General features: G+C 37.1%; 1 protein-coding gene across 3 annotated transcripts in view; it reads right to left on the reverse strand.

The window, feature by feature from the left end:
- The window catches only part of LOC120517403 (glutamate receptor ionotropic, kainate 3), a 511,659-nt gene that overhangs the window by 208,086 nt on the left and 279,183 nt on the right, over positions 1 to 24,390 (reverse strand). For all 3 annotated transcript variants that reach the window (XM_039739711.1, XM_039739710.1, XM_039739713.1), the window contains exons 4-5: positions 17,693 to 17,874; positions 16,754 to 16,807 (exon numbers count right to left, since the gene is read on the reverse strand). In XM_039739711.1, coding sequence (XP_039595645.1) covers positions 16,754 to 16,807; positions 17,693 to 17,874 — 236 coding nt within the window. The remainder of the gene's footprint in view (positions 1 to 16,753; positions 16,808 to 17,692; positions 17,875 to 24,390) is intronic.

The raw sequence follows: 24,390 nt of genomic DNA on the forward strand, positions 1-24,390 counted from the left end.
ACACTTAGCAACAGCTTGCCACCCTCATAATAAATGATAATAATATGGAAAGCCTCAAATTTGTAAATGAAAGAGGCTTTTTATTCTATCTCTACTGCTGCCAAATGTTCCCAGGGATCCGTAAAATGGTATACGGTGTGACCTTTGGGACTGGCATCATTTATTAATTTGTTGGTCATGACTGGCACTTCCCGGGAGGTACTGCATTGGACTTAAGCTCTAATTTTTTGTTAAATATGGTGATAGACAAATAGGGAAAGGCGGAGAGAATGTGCATATTAGTATTCTTTATTCATGAGAGACCCCCTACTGAATGGACACCCTGCCACTGTTCAGTGCTTTAGCAAAACCCACTGATTTGGTGAAAAGAAAGCAGTCAGCCACCTGGCAGTGCAATCTGAGGGCACATATGTGTGCCAAAATCAGCAAACACACAGCAGGATTAGCTCTAAATTTGAACTCCTTTTGTTCAAAACAGAAACCTGAATAACAGGATCCTGGCCATTACTGCTTTGAAAATAGATTAAAATTTCATAGATACACAAATGGAACACCTAAATCCTAAATAACTATGTAAATTACAGAATGAATGAGTCTACTTTCAAGAATTAGGAAATCAAGCTTTCTGTGGAACAGCTACTCATCTTTATATAAGGCCTAGAGATTTTAATAATGGGGCATGTAAATATAAAATGGCTATGAGTATCTGAACATTGTGACTGGTGAAAATTAATGTCATTAATCTGTGTTTTATATAGTTTTAACACACTCACTGGAAGAAAATGTTTTGTAGAACAACAAACTGTGGTACACATCTATATTACTGAACATCTGTGATATAAACGTGGATCCCGTGTTTTTTATTCGATACATTTGTTGTCCATTTAGTCTGATATAATAATATACACATGATCCTTTCCCTCGCGGCAGCAATTTCCTCTTCAGAAAGAGCCACATGTTTTTATTGCTTTTTCTCAGCACTGCTCATCGAACTAACTACTCTTATATCTAAATTTGGTGGTAAAATGCAATATTGATTGCTACCACATTGGCCTGATTTAGCGACTCTAATTTAGCTGTGTTGGGCTTTGGTATCCCGACCTGCTCATCAATTTATTATTTTTGCTCATCCATTGCCCACAATGCAGTGTTATCAGTATCATTTAGAGCTATACACCTTGTTCACGTGGCCTGAGCAGGTGTAAGGACTTCATTACTACAACGTACAATAGGCCGATAAGACAAATTTTCTTATTTTTTGACCATTACTTGTTAGAATTTTTTATCTTTTTTTATCTTTTTATACATGCTTTGCCTATTTTAAATTTTTTCTCTCTAACCCTAGTAACCATACAGACAAACATATAAGCACATGCCCTTTTATTAAGTTGGATAGATAAACTGATTTCTTTCTGTCTGGTAGTTGCTCTCTGTTGGACGTATTCAAGGTTAAAATTTGCGGTGCAACCATATTTTAGAATGTGTTTTGTAGTGTCTGTAGTAATAAAGTGTATTGCTTTTTCATTCCAACAGATGGCACCTCATAAACATTATCACTGCTGTTAAATGTCCCATACCAAATGCCATATGACAGAAACATAGCAACAAGCATTTATCCTGTTATTAGGGTGGATGTAGTACACTTCATTACACAGTGAAAAAACATATATTATTCGAAAGCAATTTCAGGTAATGCCACTGTAGTTGGATAAAAGGGGAGTCTGTATGATGTGTTCCTGAGGTTGCCATGGGGCAGTGAGGGGCTACATCACAATATGGTTGACTTTCATTATAAAGAGCACAGATCAAATAGAAAATTGCTACTTGTACAGTTAGGCCCAGAGGGCTCATGTTTTTGTTATTTTTCCATTTATTGTTCTTTTGTGTTGCTGCCTGATTGTACTTATTCCTTCATATTTTTATGAACCCTTTTTCTTACTATTCTAGGCTACTGGATTATCAGTTTGGTTCAAGAATGTCTCATAAGACTTTCCCTCAGTTTAAAAATTATACTAGAAAATCGTTGTTTGACAGTTTACTACCTGCCATCTGGAATGGGAACAGCATACAAGGAAGTATTGTATCTTAAGGCAGGTAGAAGGGAAAATGGAAATTGTGTTGAGAGGGGATGTCTTGCTGTAGTTCATATTTTCATTATGTCTCATATTGATTCTTACAATTCTCTCTTCATTGGCCTTCCTGCAAAGTCTTTACAAAAGCTACAGTACATTCAGAACTCTGCAGCTGGAATTCTCATTTATGTGAGGCGTTCTGCTCACATCAACTCTATTCTCTTTCAGATACATTGGTTCAGTCCAGTGCTGAGTAAAAATCTTGCTTGTCACTGCATAATCTTGTTTAACTTAGCGAACTCTTGATCTCTATCTCTCCTTCTTGCTCTCTCACATCTTAATAATAATAATAATTCTTTCCATTAAAATAGCACTTTTCTCACTACTCAAAGCACTTTAAATAGTGAATGGAGAACTACTTCAACCACCACTAATGTTCAGCATTCACCTGAATGATGTTACTGCAGCCATTTTGTACCAGTGAGCTCACCACACATTAGCTGTTAGGTGGTGAAGGGGTGAGAGGGATAGTTGGCCAAGTAGGGACAGGGGATGATTAGGGGGCTAGAATGACTATGTCATGGTGATCATTTTAGCAAGGACATCAAGACATCCATCAGGTCTTCCAGCCATAATCTACTTGCTGTCCCTTGCACCAGACTTTCCACCTTGGAAAGTAGATCCTTCAGAGCCATGGCCACTAAACTCTGGAATTCTCTTCCCCGATATCTTGGTGACTGCTCTTTCATCTGTAGTTTCAAATCTGATTTAAAGACTTATCTCTGCATTTAACACTTCTCTTTTTCCTCCACTGCTTATTCACTTTTTTTTTGTAAAGCGACAGTGGGATTGTTAAAGATGCTATATAAATGTAACTTCTTTTTCTTATTATTATTGATGTAAGAGTGAGCTCAACAGATGGACCAGAGGTGAGATGAGAAAGCAAAATGACGTGGTTTTCTAAGAGTTTTGGTAAACCACAGTTCCATTCCAGGTGGGCAGAGTAGTCTCCAGGGATTTTAGAGTTCTATAACAAAGAGTGATGAAGAGGAACCTGAAGGTACTTGGGGTCAAGCTAAAGTTAGAAAATGAGATTTGTTATAAAATGGAATGAACCTTAAGAAAACTGATAATGTGATTTCTCCATGTAGTCTTCACCCTTCTCAATGTACTTGCATCCACTGCCTTTCTTCACGTCGTCATCTGTCTTGAATCGAAGACCACCCAGATGTTTTTTTAGTGGTGCAAAAACGTGAAAATCACAAGGTGCCAAATCTGGCGAATAAGGAGGATGTGGCAATACCTCAAACTTCACTTTCTCCAGACAAGCCTTGGTATTCTTAGCAGTGTGTGGGCGGGCGGGCATTGTCTTGCAGCAAAAGGACTCCTTGAGACAGAAGTCCCCACTGCTTGGATCAAATATCAGGCTTCACATTGGTCTCCAGCAAGTCATAGTAACTTGCACTAGTGACTGTAGTACCCCTCGGTATGTAGTGTTCTACAATAACTCGGGTGCACGAGTGGTTGCGAGGACAAGACAAAACCTTTTATTCTGCTGAAATCCAGGCACTTCCAGGCAGGTAGCACAAGGGCATTGAGAAGGGTGGAGAAATTACGCCATCAGTTTTGTTAAGGTTCGTTCCATTTTCTAATAAATCCCATTTTCTAATGTGACAGATGGCCGGGGCCCATGCCTGGCCTGGACGCCCCTTCACCACATCTGCCAGGGGGACAAGGGTGGGAAGCCCAGTATCTCCCCCTGGACGCTAGATGGCAGCATCCCTGGGTTGCAGCGGTGCCTCGGATTCTCCACGGGCTTCATGGGGATTGGAGTTCTGTGAAGCTCTGTGGAGTGCTGCAACAGGAGCGGCTGGCCCCTTTTGAGCACTGGTTTCACCTTACCCGGAAGTGCAGCCGGATATCGATAATCAGCCACCTGGAGCACTTCCGGGTGCCTGATAAAAGGGAGGCAGCAACCACGACTCAGCGGCCAGAGTCGGGAGGAGGAGGACTAAGCTTGTGGAGGAGTGGTGGTGGTGGAGCAAGAGAGAATAGTGCTGGTGTGGTTTATTTGTGCTTTATTTGGGAATGTGTTGTGGCTGGAGGGATTACAGGGAAGATGTGCTCTCCAGCTGAAGAAAAATAAAAAGTCTTTTCTTTTTATACGTGCCTCCCGTGCCCAATCTATGCCAGGTCAGGCACAATATAGCGCCTTTTATTACACTAACTTTAGCCTGACTCCCCCCACCCCCGTAATACACATATAGTGGAATGACATGGCAGAAGAGAAAATGCCAAAGATAAAATGTGTAATCAAAGCAGAGAGAAATCATCTAACAGCTACGTTGTCAGGGCTGTAACCCATTGATGTCCATTTCATGCAGATAAGATTGTAGCCACAGTGATGATAATGTGCATCCGCATGGAATTTTGAGGTAACAATACAAACCATAGACTAGAATGCTTCAAGAAGACACAGCTGTAAACAGAGCTAATTTTAGGCTGAGAAGTTTATAAGTTCCTGTGCAACCATGTTATTCTGTTCTGTAACCTATAGTCTTTCCATCCATTCACCTTTGCACCTGCTTGAAAAAAAACATAGCTGTATTTCCGCTTTCTGTTACCATTAAATGAAACCAAACATTAAGATCAAAATGATTTTAAAACAAACAAAATCCTTTGTGTTGCATCTTCTAAAACAATCAACAAAGATCTTTTACGATATTGTAATATGCAATACGTTCCTAAAACTATTTGTGTGGAGGTGAATGCTGTTCTTATATTCGCTTAGATATTTGCCCATAGTGTGAAAAAGTGTGCCTAGTGTGGGATCAGCATCCCATCTAAGGAAGGTTTTGGGTGGGAAAGGCTCCAGGTCCCTGGGATTCTGCAGTACAAGCTGAAGACCCATCAGACTCAGGGGTGTATGTCATCTTTTGATATTATGAAGAGTAAGACACACTGCATGCAACAGTAGTCAAATCTGACATTACACATAATTCCTTATGAGTGTTTCCTTACATAAAAATCAAAATGATAATGCATTTTCATTTATCCAAGGTATTTTTCCATTGACTGCCTGGCTGCTCACCTCTTCTCACATTTTGCTAACAAAATCTACTTTAATTAGACCCTTTGACATTGCACACTTCATTGAGGTTTTAAGCATGCAAGCAATGCTTGCTGTTCACAACCGTCATCTTATTTGCACTATAATGGCAGCACAAATGAGCATTTTAAACGGAGATTCAAGTTGACTTTTACAGCTACATTGTGCTTTTCATTTAATAAGTCTCTCTGCAGGTAATTTCAATGACTGATATCATTTACAGATAATGAGACTGGAAGGATATGACTGCATCAGAACTTAGCTATACCAGCTTAATAAGATCAAGTTATACTGCTCATAATTTGCTGTCATTCATGCCCATGTATGAATAGCACATTTCAGTATTAATCTGAATATAGTACAAGTGTATACAGCACTTACAAGTAAGTCCATTAACTGTGAACTTTAAGTTAAGCTAACTATTTATTTATGTAGATAAACAAAAACCATAAATGCTGTACAGTGGCCTATTGGCATATGGTCAACACTTCTACCTCATATATACAGGGATTGATTCCTGGCCATATCACCATCTGAGTCTGCACATTTGTCTGCATGTCCTCATGTGAGTTTTATCTGTGGGTCAGGCTGGCAATGTGTAGTCAGGGCTTGGAAAGAGTGGAAGAGGGCAAAAGAGCAGGAGTCATGCTTGCTATGGTCCCTTTTTTGTTAGTGCATGGTAGGTAACTACAGAGGAGCAGCATCTCTGGAATTGAGTTCTTCCCATATGTTTACGAAGAGGACCCACAGTTATGGTAAAGTGATATGGGCCTCTCGTGGACATCAAAACAATTGACTTCACCAAAACTATGAGCCAGCCACGTAAAAATATAGGGCAATGTGTCCATTAGTGGTTATTTTTTACACACTATTTTGATGCATAATCCTTTCATAGCAGCACCTAACGAGTAGAGTGTGTTTTTTACTCTTTCAGAACTGGCATGCCATTGCATATAGTACTCAGTTGCACTGCGACATCACAAAGACAGGTTAGATTAACTGAATCAAAACTCGAGTCATATATGATGGTATGTACAGTAAATGGGCTCTGACTGTGGTAGTCTGGTTTCTGCTGAACCCTCGATTTTGCCAGGTTGTGTTCTAACAATCCTGTTAAAGAGGTAATTAGTTTAGAAAATGGAATGCTGGATATGATTTTGGTAGACTAGATAACAGTGTATATATACTAACTATCCATCCATCCATTTTCCAACCCGCTGAATCCTAACTACAGGGTCACGGGGGTCTGCTGGAGCCAATCCCAGCCAACACAGGGCACAAGGCAGGGCGCCAATTCACCGCAGGACACACACAAACACACCCACACACTAAGCACACACTAGGGCCAATTTAGAATCGCCAATCCACCTAACCTGCATGTCTTTGGAGTGTGGGAAGAAACCGGAGCGCCCGGAGGAAACCCACGCAGACACGGGGAGAACATGCAAACTCCATGCAGGGAGGACCCGGGAAGCAAACCTGGGTCTCCTAACTGCGAGGCAGCAGCGCTACCACTGCGCCACCGTTGCCGCCCTATATATTAACTATACTGTCTGTAATTCTTTTACATTTCTGATACGCAATTAGTATGCTACAGTGTTTTTAAAGTGTGGCCCATGAGCATTGGATAGTAAATTTGTTGCCTGACATAGTCATCTTTCAAAACAGAACTTTCTTCCAGATAAGGTCACCTGAAATGGCCCTAAGACACTGTCCTTAGACCGCTCTGTCTTACCTTCTTGCAGATAACATTTTTTTTACTATTATATTACTCCTTCCCGTTCCAATCCAGTATGGTTCAAGTGTTTGCTTTCTCTCTCTCTCTTCTGACATTTCAGTCTTTCTCCCTTCCAACCTACCTACTTCACAATGTAGGACTCTTTTTTTAAATCTTGATGTCCACCTCAAGAGCAATTTTTTAATTCTGCGAAAATGCTGACTGATGCACACTGATTCTAATGTACTCAATTTCCAAGCTTGCGTGCAGTAACACCATTTTCAAGGCCTTTTTATGAATCATTTGGGAGTCTGAGGCAGAAACCCTCAAAAAGGTCTGAATGTTAATCTTGTAAGCCAGAGTTTCCTTCTAGATTGACAGGATCGAGCACCTGGTAGGTAAGAGATTCAAATAGGGACAGATTAGGCCTCCTAGACCTGAGAAAAGTCACCCAGTGAGAAGTGGAGACCTGCAGGTAAAACCAACAAAACTGAGTCAGCATGGTAGCTCACAGAGTAGCAGTACAAGAATTAGCCTACAACATAAAAAGATACTGAGGAGCAGTGCATGTTTGACAGAGATCTGTCTGTGCTGGGTTTTTGCTGTCTTTCGTAGGGCACCTTCTAAAGGTATAACAGCAAGAGTACTACAGGCACTAAAGATTAAGGAAGTATTTTCCAATAAACAGCTATACTAACTCACTATGTGAACCATTGTGCCACCTCCTCTTCTTGAGCTTGTTGAGTCTTTACAGTATCTTTTGAATTAGTACACATAGTAAAAAGAATACTGTAATGCAGAATTTACAGTAATAAGTGGCTGTTGGCCATAGGTGGTCTTCCATGTCTATGACTTTAAGAAGGTGGTCCTCAGTTAAAAACACTTTGATAACCAGTGATGCAATATATTGCAGTTCTGCCAGTCAATGAAACAAGTCAGAAGTATAGCTGTAGTGCCTAAACCAGCACAATGGGATGTAGGGTACAGACAATCCCTGAATGTATGGGTGACATACTCATGCATGCACCTGCAATACACCATGGGAATACAGAGCTGCCGATTGCATACATGTCTTTGTAAGAGTACCAAGAAAAACTACAAACAGACAATCTCTTGCATCATGGACTACATGTCCCACAGACAGCAGTTTGTAAGTCTGAGGGAATGTATATCAGAAATGGTGCATAATATTAGTGCACCTCTGAGAGCTGTCTTGTCTCCCTTCATGCTCACCTTCTACACAACAGATTTCCAGCACAATACCAATGCTTGCCACCTACAGAAATCCATCATAGGCTTCATTAATAATGGTGACGAGTCAGAGTACAGGAAGGTTTTGGAAGACTTTGTCTTGTGGTGCAGGAAGAACAACCTGGAAATCAAAATCAGCAAGGCAAAAGAGCTGTTGGGGGAATTCCAGCATGTCACGGAGCATCTGAGACCATCCAGTGGGAGGATGCGGAAGTGGTGCAGATCTACCTGGGGGTTTACATAAACAATAAACTGGACCTGCCAGATGACACAGTGGCACTATATAAGAAAGGCCAGAGCAGACTATACTTGCTAAGTAGACTGAGGTATCTTGATCTGTGCAGCAAGCTGCTGGAATTGTTCTACCAGTCTATAGTAACCATAGTGGTGTTCTACACTGTAGTCTCCTGAGGAAGCAACCTGAGCTCAAAAAATGCACAATGCATGAACAAACCTATTATGAAAGCCTGCTTCATCACACTAGACATGCTGGAAGCTGTTGTGGAAAAGAGGACAATGGCAAAATTAGATGCCATCATGAAAACCCACCTATATCCCTTCCACAAGGAGGTGCTGCCTTGGAGAAATTTTAGCCACAGGCTCATTCCAGCACAGTGTGTTAAGGAGCACAGCACCTCTGGGGGTATTTTTTGCCCAATGGTATCAGATAATTCAGTGCCTCCTCACGACATACTCTTTATGTTCATTTTGAAACTTCTGCACAATATACATTTATTTATGTATGTATGTATGTATGTATGTATGTATCAATCGATTGGCTGGCTGTATCATTTGTCCTGTAAGTCTTTATTCTTATTTTTTATGGTTCTGCTACTATATGCATCTGAATTTTCCCTTGGGATTAATAAACTTTATTTAATTTAATCTAATTAAAGTAGAACATTCACAGACAGGACCTGGTCAGGACTCGAGGGGCTTGTGAGGCAGCAGCAGGAGCTACTGCACCACCATACTATTCTTCAAGATAGGCATTTTCATTGGATTCCAGTTACACACTATATTAAAATATCTAATCAGAAAAACATAACATTAAATGGTAAAATGTAATAAGATAATTTAATATACATAGCACAATTGTTCTACTAATCCACTGTTGAAATGTATGGCAATTACAAAATAAATTCCTTAATTAACTCTTTTATTTAAAAACTAATAGGTCTAGGTTGTGTAGATTGGTAGAACTGTTCCTAGCAAGTACAATGGCAATTATTTTTCACTGCAACATTTTAATACCACTACAGTCAGAATATCGTTTCTGAATCTTTCCAAGAAATAAGCATATATGCAAGCTGAGGAATGTATGCACTGATCTGTGCTCAACCTTGTAATTTGGCAAAGTGTCAATGCGTATCTAGCCAAATGTTGACACACACTGCATTCATGATCAACTGGGGACATTTTAGAAACATTCACTTCAACATAATAGACTAATTCATTAGTGCCCCATGGGCCTGATACTACTAGAAAACAGACGCATATCAGAGAGGCCTGAGAATCACTGCCACCAGAAATTATAAAGTGAAACAATTTACCTACTGGCATCCATGTAACTACTACAAGGCCCATGCAATTTTAATTGCTGAGTGACATAATAATTTCATTAACAGCCTTTACAATATACATTTTTCCTCAAGGATTAATTCTTTGTCAAATGAATGATGAAAATGTAAGAAAACTATATTGGATAACAGAATGGTTCTTGTAATTTTAAGTACATTGCAAGTATCTAATAATGCTTATTTTTGAAAGAAAAAAGGGAAAAAATAAATCTACAGCTTTCTCAAATTCAATGTTTATATTAAACAAAGATATTCTACTTAAACAATGATTTCCAAATTTAGATACTGGAAAAACTTTATTCCTGAATGCTTAATTCTACATTGTTTCTTATTAGAGTATGTAGATTGCACTATGAACTATTAATCAAGCATACTATACCGACTGTCTCAACAAGCAATTGTCCCCACTGTAGAGTGCATCTGCTGCCTTACAAATTGAAATCGTACTTTGATTTTAAACTGGCCTTTTGTACAACATACTAGGCTGATATCTGAAAAACGCAGTGGGCCGTTAAGGAATAATTACTGTAATTAAAAATATTTGTGTTCACAGAAGCAGGCAGCAGGGAGTGTAGTGTAATGCAACTCTTTACTGAATAAAAAAAAAAACCTTTTTACTATGTTAGAGGGTGCTAGATGACATGGCACCTATTGTATACACAGTTTCATTAGTTATATTTTAATGTTTCTTTTGGCTCCATTCAATTTCCTGCCCACTGACATTAACATTCATAACATAACATTCACATGTTCATTTAATCTAATATAGAGTTCTGGGAGGCTTGAGTCTTTGTTGGCAGTATCAGGCACAAAGCAGTGACCAGCTTTGGAGAGCACATGGGACTACTGCCACTCATACATACATACATACTGTTTTTACACAGTCCCAGTCAATATTGTTGTGGAATGTGGAAGAAAAAATTAAGAAATCAGAGGTGAAGCACATGCAGTTATGGGCAATATGCAATCCTATATTGGGTGTCAACAAACACATTTCACCTGAAGACAAATTTTCATGAGCAAGTACTCTTTGGCCAGACCACACCATAACAAATCACACACCCTCACCCACCACCCACTTCTGTGCTGTAATGGAGAACAATATCTAGCATTTATAGTTTGTTAATTTTTTTTATTAATGTCTAACAATACATTTTAAATTGCAGGGAATATGTCTAAGCCAGACCTTGTTTAGGCTGGGGACTCGGGGGGCATTTACTACTTACCAGATCATGATAAAATTTCTGCATGCAGGTAGTGCTAGCTGAAATTCCAAAGCAGAAATTCACTGGCCAGGACAGCTGGTCTTGGGGAATACAGATGGCTAGGATTTTAAGGCTGAAATGGAAGAGACAGGAAGGCTTCCCTTCCCTCCTCAAGGTGGAATGCATGGGTGGGAATGGGGCTGAGTCATACCGGAGTTGTTTCATTGAGAATTGCACACCTACTAATTCAAGAGATGTATCAAGAGGCCATAGAATTCCTTGAAATTGTGGTTCATACACAGTTTTACTTTCTCTGTGCCATTTTCCATCGCTAGGAGATTTCTGCTTCCCTGTTCAAATGGCATGCTGGATCAAGGGCCATGTTCAACCACTTTGAACCACAGACTAATCAGCATACTAAGACAGAAAGCCACCTGGTAATCTAACCGTATTGGATGGTTAACATGAGGAAGGTTGTATTATTATTATTTTGCTTGTATTTTGTTCATATTGTCTATGATACATAAATAAATATGAATGTTTTTCTCATGCATGTTCTAGTACTCTGAATAATTATAGATGTAATAAGAAAGGAGAAGTATTTAACTTAAATGATCTGGCTGGTAAGAATAAAAATACAAAGGCAGGGTTTGAGGCATTCTGTTAAGGTCTACATGATAAGAAGTATATATACGCATAGATTTACAGAAATAAATTTAGCTTTGGTGAGTTGGGGACAGAGTCTCTTTAGGCTTGGTAATGGTTCTTCCACAGGTTCACCTATGGAAACCTTGTTACAACTTTTACTTATACTCAAGGTTAATCATCTCTAGGGTCTCTGCCAGAGGTTGAAGGCAACCAGCGTTCATCTAATCAAAGGACCTCAATAAACTATCCAAATGAAAGTAGTGAGGAGCAGTGTGTACAAAGGGAAAGGACTTATGCAGGGGGCAGGGCAGGGACTTATGATTTATACTTACTAGGAATTCATTGAACAATTATAAGCCCCAGTCCCCATCAGAAATGGGGTTCAATGGCTTACCCGTGCCATTCGCCACCAGATAGACAGATGATGGCTCTTCCAGTGTAGCATACGTGCAACCCCAGACATCTAAGGGCATCACAGACCTGTTATTGTTTAATTTCATGTGCTGTCTATGCCACATAGAGTTGTTCTGCTGCACATGGCTGCGAATACAACTCTCTTATGTCCATCCCCACCTCAATCTGTAGCCCACAATGAAGTCCTTATCCACCAATAAGCACAATTAGACTTCAGGCATCTTGAAAAGGGTTACACTATTATAATAGCGGATACACAAATCTAAGAGAATGAAATCCGCCAATAGGCAGGTTTTACTGTATAATGAAACTCTCAAAAAAAAAAAAAGCAAGCACTATATAAATGGAATTAATTATGATTATTATTATTATTAACTCTCACTGCAGTACCAGTCCCTCACAGGATACTTTCTCTCCCACAATAACATGAGGCCATTTTAGAATGATGAACTAACAAGTATGGACTTTTTGATGTGGAAGAAAAATCGGAATAGTCTGATTTCAAAAATCAATAAAAATAAGTTTAAATATCTTTGAACAAAATAAATAATACTTATGCCACATGGTTCCACATGATAATGTTTCTTTGTTTTTCGTTTTGCCGTGATAAATGATGCTCTAAATAATAGTATGTTTTTGCATTAACAACTCCAGCTTCATTTCTTTTTATTAGCTCCACCTTTACATAAGATTTTTAAATACAACACTATACAGAATTATTAACAAATAAAATAAACAATACAGTCTCTAATAGTAATATATGAGGGCAATGAAAGCCAACCATCATCTCAGGAGAAAATAAATAAAGAAAGAAATAAACAAATAGGTAAAATAAATTAATACATGTTCTGTACTCTATTTTCTAAAACTACAAGTTCAGCAAGATAAGCCTTTGGACACATTATCAAAATGATGCAAGGCAATTTCAAAGAAACACGGTAGCAATTACATTTAAAATCTTCTTTTCAGTCTTTTCATGCTCTAATAACTCGGGCAATTTCTTTTGGGTGATAAAATAATACCATTAACACAGAGGTAATACAGGGGTGAAGAGCTCGATGAATATTATTTCAGTATGCTACTCATCTTATCAAATCAAAAAGTAATCAGATTTTTTTTTTTATTTTGGAGAGAGAAAGGGATGACTGAAGTGAAAATCAATATAATTATTTTGTAATATATTGCCAAAACACTAAATACAATCCAGGAAGTAAAAATTATACAAATTATGTCTAAAAACAATATTAAAATTAGCTGAAAAATATTTAATATATTTAAAGTTTTGGATTGAAGGTAGAGAGTGATGTTGTCTTACATAAAATATTACATAGTGGAAACTGCAAAAGGAATGTTTCCCCAAGACTTGACTGAAAGAGAAGAATAATCGCTCTTCTTTTGTAACTTTGTTATGTTATGTTATTTATTTTAAGTAGAATGCCCAGTGCGGGATGGGTGGTCTTGTGGCCTCTGAACCCCTGCAGATTTTGTTTTTTTTTCAGCCCTCTGGAGTTTTTTTTTTGTTTTTTGCTTTTTCTGTCCCCCTGGCCATGGGACCTCACTTTATTGTTTGTTACTTAGTATTGCCTAATCTTATTTTTATATTTTTCTTTATTCTTTCTTCATCTTGTAAAGCACTTTGAGCTACATCATTTGTATGAAAACTTGCCCTATAAATAAATTGTAGTCGTTGTCCTGTAACAGTCACTGAATCTAATGTTTACTGATTGTGTGCACTCTTCTGTAAGGCTGTTTGGATAAAAGAACCTCCTATGCAAATAAATATAAATATAAAATAGCTGCACTTACATCAATATTAACATACTGTTTAAAATGACTATACTGTTGACAAATTCAGATATCTGTGTTAGCACAGTTTAAACTACCTAGCATCAGGGTATTCTTTTAGAAAGCTTTCCTTTGTCCACAAATATTTGTCAAAAACAAGTCAGCAGAGCCACTTAGGCTACGGGACGTAAGCAACACTGGTCTTCATTAAGTGAAAAGCTCTTTATACAGTATTTTTTAGTTTAGTGGCATAATTCTTCACAGGATGATACAACTGTTATTTCAAAGTGACAATACCCACATTAAAAAATGTAATTATAAACATTAAACCCAAGCATAGACAAAAAAGAAACTTAGAGAGTGTGGTCATGCTCTAGCGTGAACAGCCTGTTATGCTTAAATACAAAGCAGAGCTGGGATTTGTCCCTTTGACTCCATTAACTTGTTATAACTACTCTCTTTAGCCACTGCATAACCCATCTGGGGTATACTTTCAAAGGCCGTAAGCCCATTATTATAATTGGACCTGCCAGCAACGCATTGACAAGGTTGCCATAACAACAGGGGAAATTGAAATGTTAACATGACTACTGAAATAGCATATAATACACCGAGGCAGCCCTGAATATAAAATACATAGTTATGCTGAGTCTTAAGAGACAAACCCATGCTTTCTGTAAGGATTCCAACTTTATTTTTATGAAAATAAAAAATGTTTCTAATTTCGACTTGTGCTGTCCCAGAGTCCTGAATTAAAATTACTTTCTGTACATATTGAAAGTTACTACCCTGCTCTTGTTGGAGTAGGTGGGTTTGGAAGATGAATGAATGAAAGTATGCATATTTTGCATTTATACTGTAAATTTACTGAGCTTGTAAATGGAAGTGCACTAAATAAAAAGTAGTTGAAGACATAATACGAGACACACTGAGCCAAATTCTGCTCAGTCTATTTAGCCTGCTGGTATTATCATATAACGTCTTTCCAGATTATTCTGAATCAATGTAATAATGGATTTTAATAGTTAGGCATAGATTTAAAAACCTAAGTACAAACTTGAAGAACCAAATAAACAAGGAAGGTGATCAACTTAAGTTTAAAAATACAGAAAAGCTTAAAGAAGTAATCTTAAAATTCTTATAACCACTAAATCTATTTCAAGGCCATGGAGCATCATGGCCTGGACAGGATGCACGTTTATTACAGGGCAAGTTTAAGGATATAAATCAAAGTAAAATTCTACAGTTTAATATAGTAAAGCAGCAATGACCTAGATTTAAAACAAGAATCCCCAAAAATGCAGGAATCTTTTCTATCAAAGATAATAAGCTGTTAAAAGAGCTGAACACTTAATCATCTTAATCAGCAGAGATGATTACATGTGGTCTTGTGTCCTTCAGTTCCTAAACAAATTAGCAGTTACATACCCAAAGCACTAAAAACGATTTTGTAAAAGTCACTATTAATTGAATCAGTTCCTAAGGACCTGAATTTAATCAGTGCTGCAGTATGACATAAAACGAGATGCTCAAACCAGTTAGCTTAACATCTAATGTATACAAAGCGACAGAAATGACTGTAGATAATCTAGAAAAGCAGATGTGTGTTAAAGGCCAGCCATCGCAGGTTTAGGTAAGGGAGATTCTGTTCTTTTTAGCTTACTAAGGAAGCAGCCAAACATTCAATGGCAGTGGAGTCTACAATTGTACTGGCCTTGTATTTCAAAAGGACTTTAATCAAGAATATCATAGGAAATATAGCATTACATCTACATGCAACAGGTGTTTCAAACAGTATAAGCCAAATGAGGGCAGAATTAGTTTAAATCACAAAAATGAGTAATGGGGTGAGGCTTATTTACTAATCTGGGCACTGCCTTTGATAAAGCCCCGAAAGCATCAGCGATAAAGACACTGCTATCTTTAATTACAGAAAGAGCAGAATGGTTTAAGTTCATTGATACCACAGCATTGTGAGGGAATACCTCCAGTATAATCCAGAAAGCTTGCCAGACTCTGTTCTTACTGCAAAAGTTAAAAAGGTTTTAAGAGTCAAAGAAAGCAATGACCACTTTGTTGTGGTCCATTAATGAAAGTTTGTTTTACCTTCTTCATTACATTTTTGTATGACAATCTCTTGGCAAAGGACAAAAAACAGGCAGGGAAATTTTGCGTAGTCATGCACTCGTGCAGGATTCAAACCAAAGATGCAGGAGTGTGGAGGCAGTTATGCTAACCACTGTGCCTCCTTGCCACCTTTCTCTGTATTCTATTAATTAATCAGACAGACATATTTGATGTTTTATTGATTAGAATAATGTTATCCTCAGACCAAATATTAAAGGAATACTCAACTCCCAAAAATTATATCTTTTATACTGTATATGTTGCTAGTGCATGTGGTTCATAGCGGTGGCCAAAAAAATAAAAAATCTCATGTGTTCACTAGAAATGGAGATAACAAACTTTTTGATAAAATGGGCATGTATGGAAACCAACACTGGATAACAACAAACAATATAAAACCATCTACGAAAAAAATCTCATATTACTCATGTCACATAATCCTTGGTCAAGAGTCCTGCCCTCCATTCTAATGCTTGTTCCCATGTGAACGCATTTCTTCTGTATACACTGCTCTGATTTTACACAAGTGTTTATTTGACAATATTGTATCAAAAAATGCATGCATTTTGCGCATTATAAACAAACAACTGAATAACAAGACAAAACAGATTTGTTTATGAACGCTTTTGCTTCTTTAATAATGTTTGCTGTAGTTCAGAACTGGTCTTCTTACCCAACAGTTCTATCAAAAAGTTTATTTCCATTTTTTTTTTCTCAGCCATCACTACAAACATGGGGTAAGTAACATATAAAACTATTTTAAGGTGGAATATTCATTTAAGCTGGACCCTGTAAACATGAAATATATTTAGATGAAGAAAATATAATTTTCATATATACTTTACCAAAGTAGTAAAGATGTAGTGGTAGTATTCAGTCATCATTCCCATGGCCAGTGCCTTGTTTAAAGACAAAAGAAATGTAGAAAAGCAATGAGCATTCAATTTATATATGCATGAATGTGTATATTGAACAATATCCCAAATGAAAAGAAATCCATAAGTCAAATAGAGATTTTGCCAAAACATTTCATAATACAAAAAATGTGCGTAATGACTGTTTGTAAGTATTACTAAAATATTATTGTTTAATGTACATTTATGTTTACAGTACAGTACATGATCACAATTTGACTGCTTCTGTGTCACCGGATGCATTATGAAATGTATAATTTATTTTAATGGGCTCAGTACTTGTAAAATACCTTTATTCAGAATTCTTTTCAAAAAGCGTGCAAATTAAGGTAAAGTTCATCTGTTAGAAATTCAAATCATTTCAGTTCACTTTATTTTTATATACTACACAGAGAGCTGTGAAAAGTTCACAAGTAGATGCAATTGCAAACTTTAAAATTTGTTAATTTCATCATGAGTATACATAAAGACACATATTTGTTTAAGTAGACCGCAAAACAAAATAGTTTGAAATCTTTTAACACAAGTTGTGCTGTTAAATTTCTTTCCATTTATTACTTGTTAAACTATGGACAGCTGAAAAGGAAGAAGAAGGCAACAAAAACTCCAGCTGGCAGTATCCCTGGGGAAAAGAAGCTACCAGTCAGTTATAAGAGACAAACTTAAGAAAGACAGAGGTAATAAAAGGTCCTTCTTGGTTTGCATATCATTTGCTAAAAAACTATCAAAAGAACATTTGACTGGGATTCAACAAAATGGAGTTATTAACAGTATGTAAGACTACATTATTTGGATACAACTGATCTGAAATGAAAAATTAAATGTATGAATGCCATTATTAATTTCATTTAAAAAGTCGGTTGAACTCACCTGTTTTAAAATCTGTGCTGCCATTATGTGGGTGCAATCAAAAATGATCCGAAATTCCCGACTCCTCTTCATTTCTTTCAGTAGCGGCCTAGCATCATCTGTGTCCAGAGGTAGCTGCCGGATTTTTAAACGAATATTGTACCTGGAGGGTGCCATTATCAGTTCCTGTAGTCTAATAAGACCTTTAGGGAATAAAGTTTAAAGATCTCTTGCTAGCTTAGCATATTAACATTATTTTGTATCAGTTACTAAATTAGTTACTAAGGCAGAAAATCAGTTACCATTTTCCATGATTTATTGTCTGTCTATGGCAGAGAGAGTTTACAGTTCATACAAACATGGACTATGCTATTGTTACAATTTGTACTGCAAGCAAAATTCATTACTTAACTTGCTTAGGTCAACAAAGTGAGCCAAGGTGTATTGTGAACCCAGAACTGGAACTTTTTGAACTAATTTCTTTATCTATAACAACACAATTCAAATAATCTTTTAATAATATTCAACTAAGATACGCCTATAAAGAATCAATTGCTTTTAAAAATGAGCCTGTGATCTACTTCAGTTTCCTTAAGTTACTGAATGGAGTAAATAACTACTGAAGAAACCATTGGTGTTATGCTTATTTCACACGAACTCCTTTAATATGGTATACTTCTGTATGCCATAAATTCTATATTGTATTATTATTGTCTTATGTGCAGTGAGACCACAATAGAACTATTGGTATGCTCATGTATTAGACTATATTTAATTCTCAGTGAGCAATTTTTTTAAATAGTATTCAAATTATTATGAATCTCCACAGTAAAACTCCTTAGAGCCATACAAATTATTTGGTACTTTTGCTTCCCCACTTTGAACAAGAACCATTAGAATAAGAGAAATCTCAGCTTTTGGAATGTTTCCACCTTTTGAGTGAAAGTGAAAGCCTATAAAAGATGCGTAAGAGATTAGAAGAAATGAAAAATCAGACATGTTTCATAAAGGCATCATTATTCATATAGGAGAAGTTTAGTCATGTTTCACATGAAATTGTAAACTTAATCCAGAGGAATAGCTAAGAGGACTTATGACAAAGATGCTCATGTAAGATCATAGATCAGTAATAATTAATGTATAAGTAAGCAAATCTCATAAGTCCTCAGTACAAGCATATCTGAGAGAAGTGACACTATAATATTACATTATTTGTACGGCTCAATACAGTGTCTTATTTTCTGGTTGTTTTAATGCGGAGATTGATTTACTGGTGATTTCAGAAAAACAACAAAAATAAACAGGCATTAAAGATTTTGCTGAATTCATCTTCTGAAAAATTGTGCACTTAATTCTATTCAAGCTTTATGATAAGGTCAAACATATACACGTGAACATGTGAGAGGGATACGTGTCATGGGAATCAAAAAAAGCAAATTGCAAACATTCAAGAAATACAAGGGAGGGGTTACAGCGAATTACGAAGCCACCACTAGCCAAAACTGGAAATGAAATGTAAAACCAGAAAGTTTAACTTGCCCTAAGACACTGGGGCACAGTGTGAGGTCGAGAGTTCACACAGCAAAAGTTCATAAGCTCAACTCGGTTTACTGCATTACTGTGACTTTTATGAACCTGGGACAGGATTTCTAATTGAATGAAGTTTCCTTCATTTTTCCAAATATAACATACTGTATATGCTTTTCAGTGGTGGACTGGCGCCCTGCCTGGGGATTTGTTTCTGCCTTGTGCCCCATGGTGGCTGAAATTGGCTCCAGCAGAGCCCCGTTTCCCTGTGTTTGGATATAGCGGGTTGGACAATGACTGACTGATACTTTTTTAAAATAAAGGGGCTTAACTTTTCTACAGTTTGACCATATATTTCAATTCACAAAATCATTTCTTCTGTATGAATTTGTGGAGGGTACAAGGCAGAAATCAATAAAAAAAAGAAAGTGAGAGGGGCCTTATCCATGATGCTTCAGACTTACTTTCAATGTAGCCAAATTCACTGATTAATATAAGTACAAGACAAATATACTGTGAATACAATAACAATTTAATGTTTTTCATTTTCATTTTCAAAGCTTGATATTAGCTAAGGATTCTGTTTATCTTGTGCCTTTGTTCTCTTTTATTTGGGATACTCAGCAGTTCTCTCCCAGCCCACAAAGTGATTGTGTTGACTTGCATAGTTGGGTAACTGGATGTTCCTTTGTTATGAATGGTGGTCTCCTGAATTTAAATGAATCTGATATTACTGGAAAACAGAGAAGCAAGTGTTCTGGTTACTCTAAAACAGTGACGACTGCCCCATAGCAACAACTGAGCGTCTGGGTGACAGAAAAAAGTGGCTAAGGTCCCAGGCAAAGATATTTTTATAACAGTAGCTCTGTGGCAGTATAAAAAATATAATTTAGACTTATAAAGTGTGAGAATGAGAGGAGGCAGGTTTCATCATCTTCATTTTTTCAGCTATGAACGTGTAAATTACTCATAAGGCACAGTACGTACGTGGGGAAAAAATGTGCTTCTCCTACTCAATATGTAAGGGCAGCAATTGGGCTTAACAGAGAAAAAAAAAATCTTGTTTGCATACTGCATGTAATGTTGATAAAGGTATATTAAAAATGTATTACATGGCATTTGGGAGCTTACAACATCAGTGTAATATTTTCTTAGGGATTACCTGCTTTAATGTTTACATAATTGTTTCATTTTCTTTGTTTAAGAATTTCGTGCTGTGTGTTTTTAATATTAACCCTCTGTAAATGTTCTAGTTATCCATTTTACTTCAAGTGCTTTGGGAACTGTTGCCACCATGGCAGATGCTCCATTTCAGTGTCTGGTGTCAACATGCCTTATGTGCAATACAATACAATACAGAACTTATGGCATGCAGAAGTATATCATATTAATGAAGTTAGTGTGGAATAAGCATGTTAACACCAATGATTTCTTCAGTAGTTATTTACTGTAACAAACGCATTGAATAAAGGTGGATTCACATTAAAGGAGCATGTAGTCTGTATTAGAGCATGCCTGCATTCTGCAAGAACACCCTTTTAAAACTTTGACAGCCCAGTAATGGTAATTTAGATTAATTCTATCTCCATCTGACCATTTTCGACATACTGTAATGCATATTGTATTTCAGTTAAGGGCCACAGGATCAGGAGCCTATCTTTGTGATGTTGGTTGGAAGAAAAGCATCAACTCTAGATGTTACACCAGCCCATCAAAGGGCACAGTCAGACACGGACACACATATATAGAGCCAATTTAAAGAGACTGAGTGTCCTTATGAAAACCAAAATGAAAGGGAGATAATCTATAAAGATTTTGAGAGAACGGGTATGCACAAAAGGAACAGGGACTAAGTTTGTAAGGACCATAAGTTCATAAGAGGATACACCCTCTTTAACACATGCTGCATAGGGTCAATTCTAAGACACCGATTAGCATTACTAGCGTGCTTTGGCAAATGAGGTGTTGTCAGCTGATGTATTGCAAACCTTATAGAGTTATAATCTGAGGTTTTGGATCTGTTTTTTTTTTTTTAATTTTTACTCTTTCTATGGATTTGTGGATTATTTATATACCACTTAATATAAAATATGGTGATGTCACTATGGTGCCCTCTTGTTTTTTTTTCTTGTGGGTAATTGATTTGTATTTGTTTTGTTTGTTCTTTACACCAGCCATGTCCATTGCTACTCACATGATTGGTGTCATAGCTTTGCAGCCTTTTCTATAACAATGCAATTTTGAGCCACCCAAGCTGATGTCATCTCAAGTCATCCTTAACAATGCACTCACATTCTTTTCTCAGCAGTACAATCAGATAACATCCCCCATGATGCAATCTCAATCTATCCCCTCACACAAAGCCTCTAAAAACATCAACTTTTTCTAATGTGATGTAGCTTCATTCCAGCTGTCTATACTGAACCATCAGAAAAATTTCTTGTAAGTAGATTGACAGCATTATTACCATTAATATTTGAATCTTGCACCTGAACTAGTGTGGTGCTGGGATGTCACCGGTTGCATGGCTGCACTCGGGTCCTAATCTGGATCCTGAGTTGGTTTGTTGTGTGGTGGGTGTGGCAATGCGCTGTATCCGCATTATAACTTATATATTTATGTCTTTGCATGTATTTTTTTTGTGTTAAAGTAGCACAGGAAATTCAATACTTATGTTAGATGAGTGTACACGATGAAACTAGTTAAAGAAACATATTAGTGATTGACTTCTGTTGATACATTTTAATTCTTCGGTAGTGATTGTGCTTCTTTTGTAATATTACTTCAGGCTCATTTGATTTTATTTTTATTTTCACAATTTCCCTATTGGCAATTTAATACTCAATTCAAATAAAGTTTGTTCATTTTGCATTAATGATTGATTCTTTATTTGTCACCTTGTTTAGGTATCTGTTGAGCTTTGTAAGGTATACAACCGTGGGAGCAGAATAATTGGATATTGTCTGTTGTGATTACATCTGAAAGATTGTGTGATTGGGAAAAGATGTTACAAACACCAGAACATGAAAGGCACAAGATCAGGACTCACAAAAGAGGAGTCAAAGTCAGGCTGGGACCATAAAACCAAAATATTAAATAAAAAACAATATTGTATAAAAGAAATCATTATACCAGAAGTAAAATAAGTCATAGCAAAAAGGTCCTCACCCTACCTGTTCTTTTGCTCCTAGAACATTTTTTTCGTTATCTTTTCCTTTTCTTTTTTTCAAAGAGATCCAATGAGTGCATAACATGCTACTGTTTGCCACCATCTTATATAGTGTCACAGACATGCACATGGGAGGTAGCTAGAGGGCTTGAGTAAGGGCAGTTCCGAATTATACCGGGATGAGGCAGAGTGCACTGACTCTTTTTCTCCCTTGCCTGCAGACCATTCATGGGAGGTTCCACCTGGCCCTCTTGATGTCACTTCCGGGACTGAGCCTATGGAAGAAGACCTTGCCGGCTCTGGCCCCTGTGATGTCACGTCCGGGTTCAAACCCATGGCTGAAGACCTTCCTGAGCCCGACCCCTTTGATCTCACTTCCTGTCTTCCCCTTTAAAAACCTCCACCTTTTCCCTATTCCCACAGTTCTGTTTTGAACATGGTTTTATGCACATCAGTGCAATCTTTTAAAACGTCAATTTGCAGCCAGGAAACCAATTATACGGGTGGCTGTCCCAAACCTTACTATGGCTCTTTGTGGAGTTTGTGACAATAGGCAAAGAGCAATAACAATGTACATCATGTGATCGCCATGTAAAATGCATAAGCATGAAGGTTGCTCATGAATCTGTACCCCAAAATGGTAGCATGCTGAGGTTATGACCATAATGATAAAAGCAATAAGCAAAAATGTGTAAAAAAATTGAAAAGTGATAAATATTAGGTCTGCATGTTTCCAAACTCCGATGCAGAATGATCGCCACTATATATGGCTTCATCATGCATTCCTTATTTATTTCAGTGCTATGGCAAAAACAAAAACAATCATCTTTTTATAGTTTAGTTAGGCGAAGGCTAAAACATGATAGTGAAAGGATCATCTAGCTTGTTTTCTTTCGGCTGTGAATTTTGTTTCTGTGTACTCAGCAGACATGGTGTACGTCTATAGCAGAGGATGACCACGACACAGTAATATAACCAAATCACAAGTGCCTATCATTTTGATGTTTTTCTTTCTTTTATAACTTCTCTGTTGTGCAGTTGGCAATAAATGGGTATCATATTTTAGATCCCTAACTCTCTTTTTTATTAGATTAATGTCAACTAAAGAATTTAGAGAAGAAAGCATACAACTTCCACGTAAAGTAACCAAGCCAGGATTTGTTATGCTCATCTTGAATGCCTGAAACAACACATCATTTCATGAGCAATCAAAGATGGCATTATCTCTGGCAGATGAAATTTTATGTAAATAAATGTAAAATATTACATATAGGAAGTAAAAATGTTAGATTTAAATTCACAATAGGACGTTTGAAACTTGAAAATACTGCTTATGAAAAAGATCTATGAGTCATAGTAGACTTGTCACTTTCTACATAGAGTCAATGTACAGAAGTGATTTAAAAGATTAATAGTATGTTAGGTTAAATAGCATGATGTGCACAGTAGAAGTAAAGGGAGGTTATGCTTAAACTATGTAACACAATAGTGAGGCCATAAGCTAATTAGAAAAGTAAAGAGGCTGATTTCAGGACTGAGTGGTATGTGCTATAAGGAAAGATTAGGAAAGATAAGGAAAATAAAAGTGAAAAAAATGTTTTTTAAATTGTGAAAGGATTAAATATGGTGGAGCCTAGCTGTAAGTTTAAAATGAGCACTTCAACAAAAACATGGGAACACTGTTGGAGAACATTTATGAGAAAATCATGCATGCATTACAAAGACACAAAAAATTATTATCACGTACTTTGTAAACTGTAGGACTTTAAGGTTCTTCAAAATTTTGACTCAATGAAAATTGAAAATGTCTGGAGTCTATAATGGTACAGATAAGGGACGGACAGAAAAAGTAATTGTTTGGGCACCAGCCAAGAGATCCACATGAAAAGGAATTGGTAAAAAATATACAGTGCATTGGCACTAATGAAGGCCTTCCTTTCAATGCATTGCTCATTTTGAGCTAGAGAGATCCATGGAGTTCTGTCGTGTTGTATGTCTCAGGTCCAAATGACGACCTCCATCT

The sequence above is a fragment of the Polypterus senegalus genome, chromosome 17 (genome assembly GCF_016835505.1).
Source record: "Polypterus senegalus isolate Bchr_013 chromosome 17, ASM1683550v1, whole genome shotgun sequence".
Lineage (NCBI taxonomy): Eukaryota > Metazoa > Chordata > Cladistia > Polypteriformes > Polypteridae > Polypterus > Polypterus senegalus.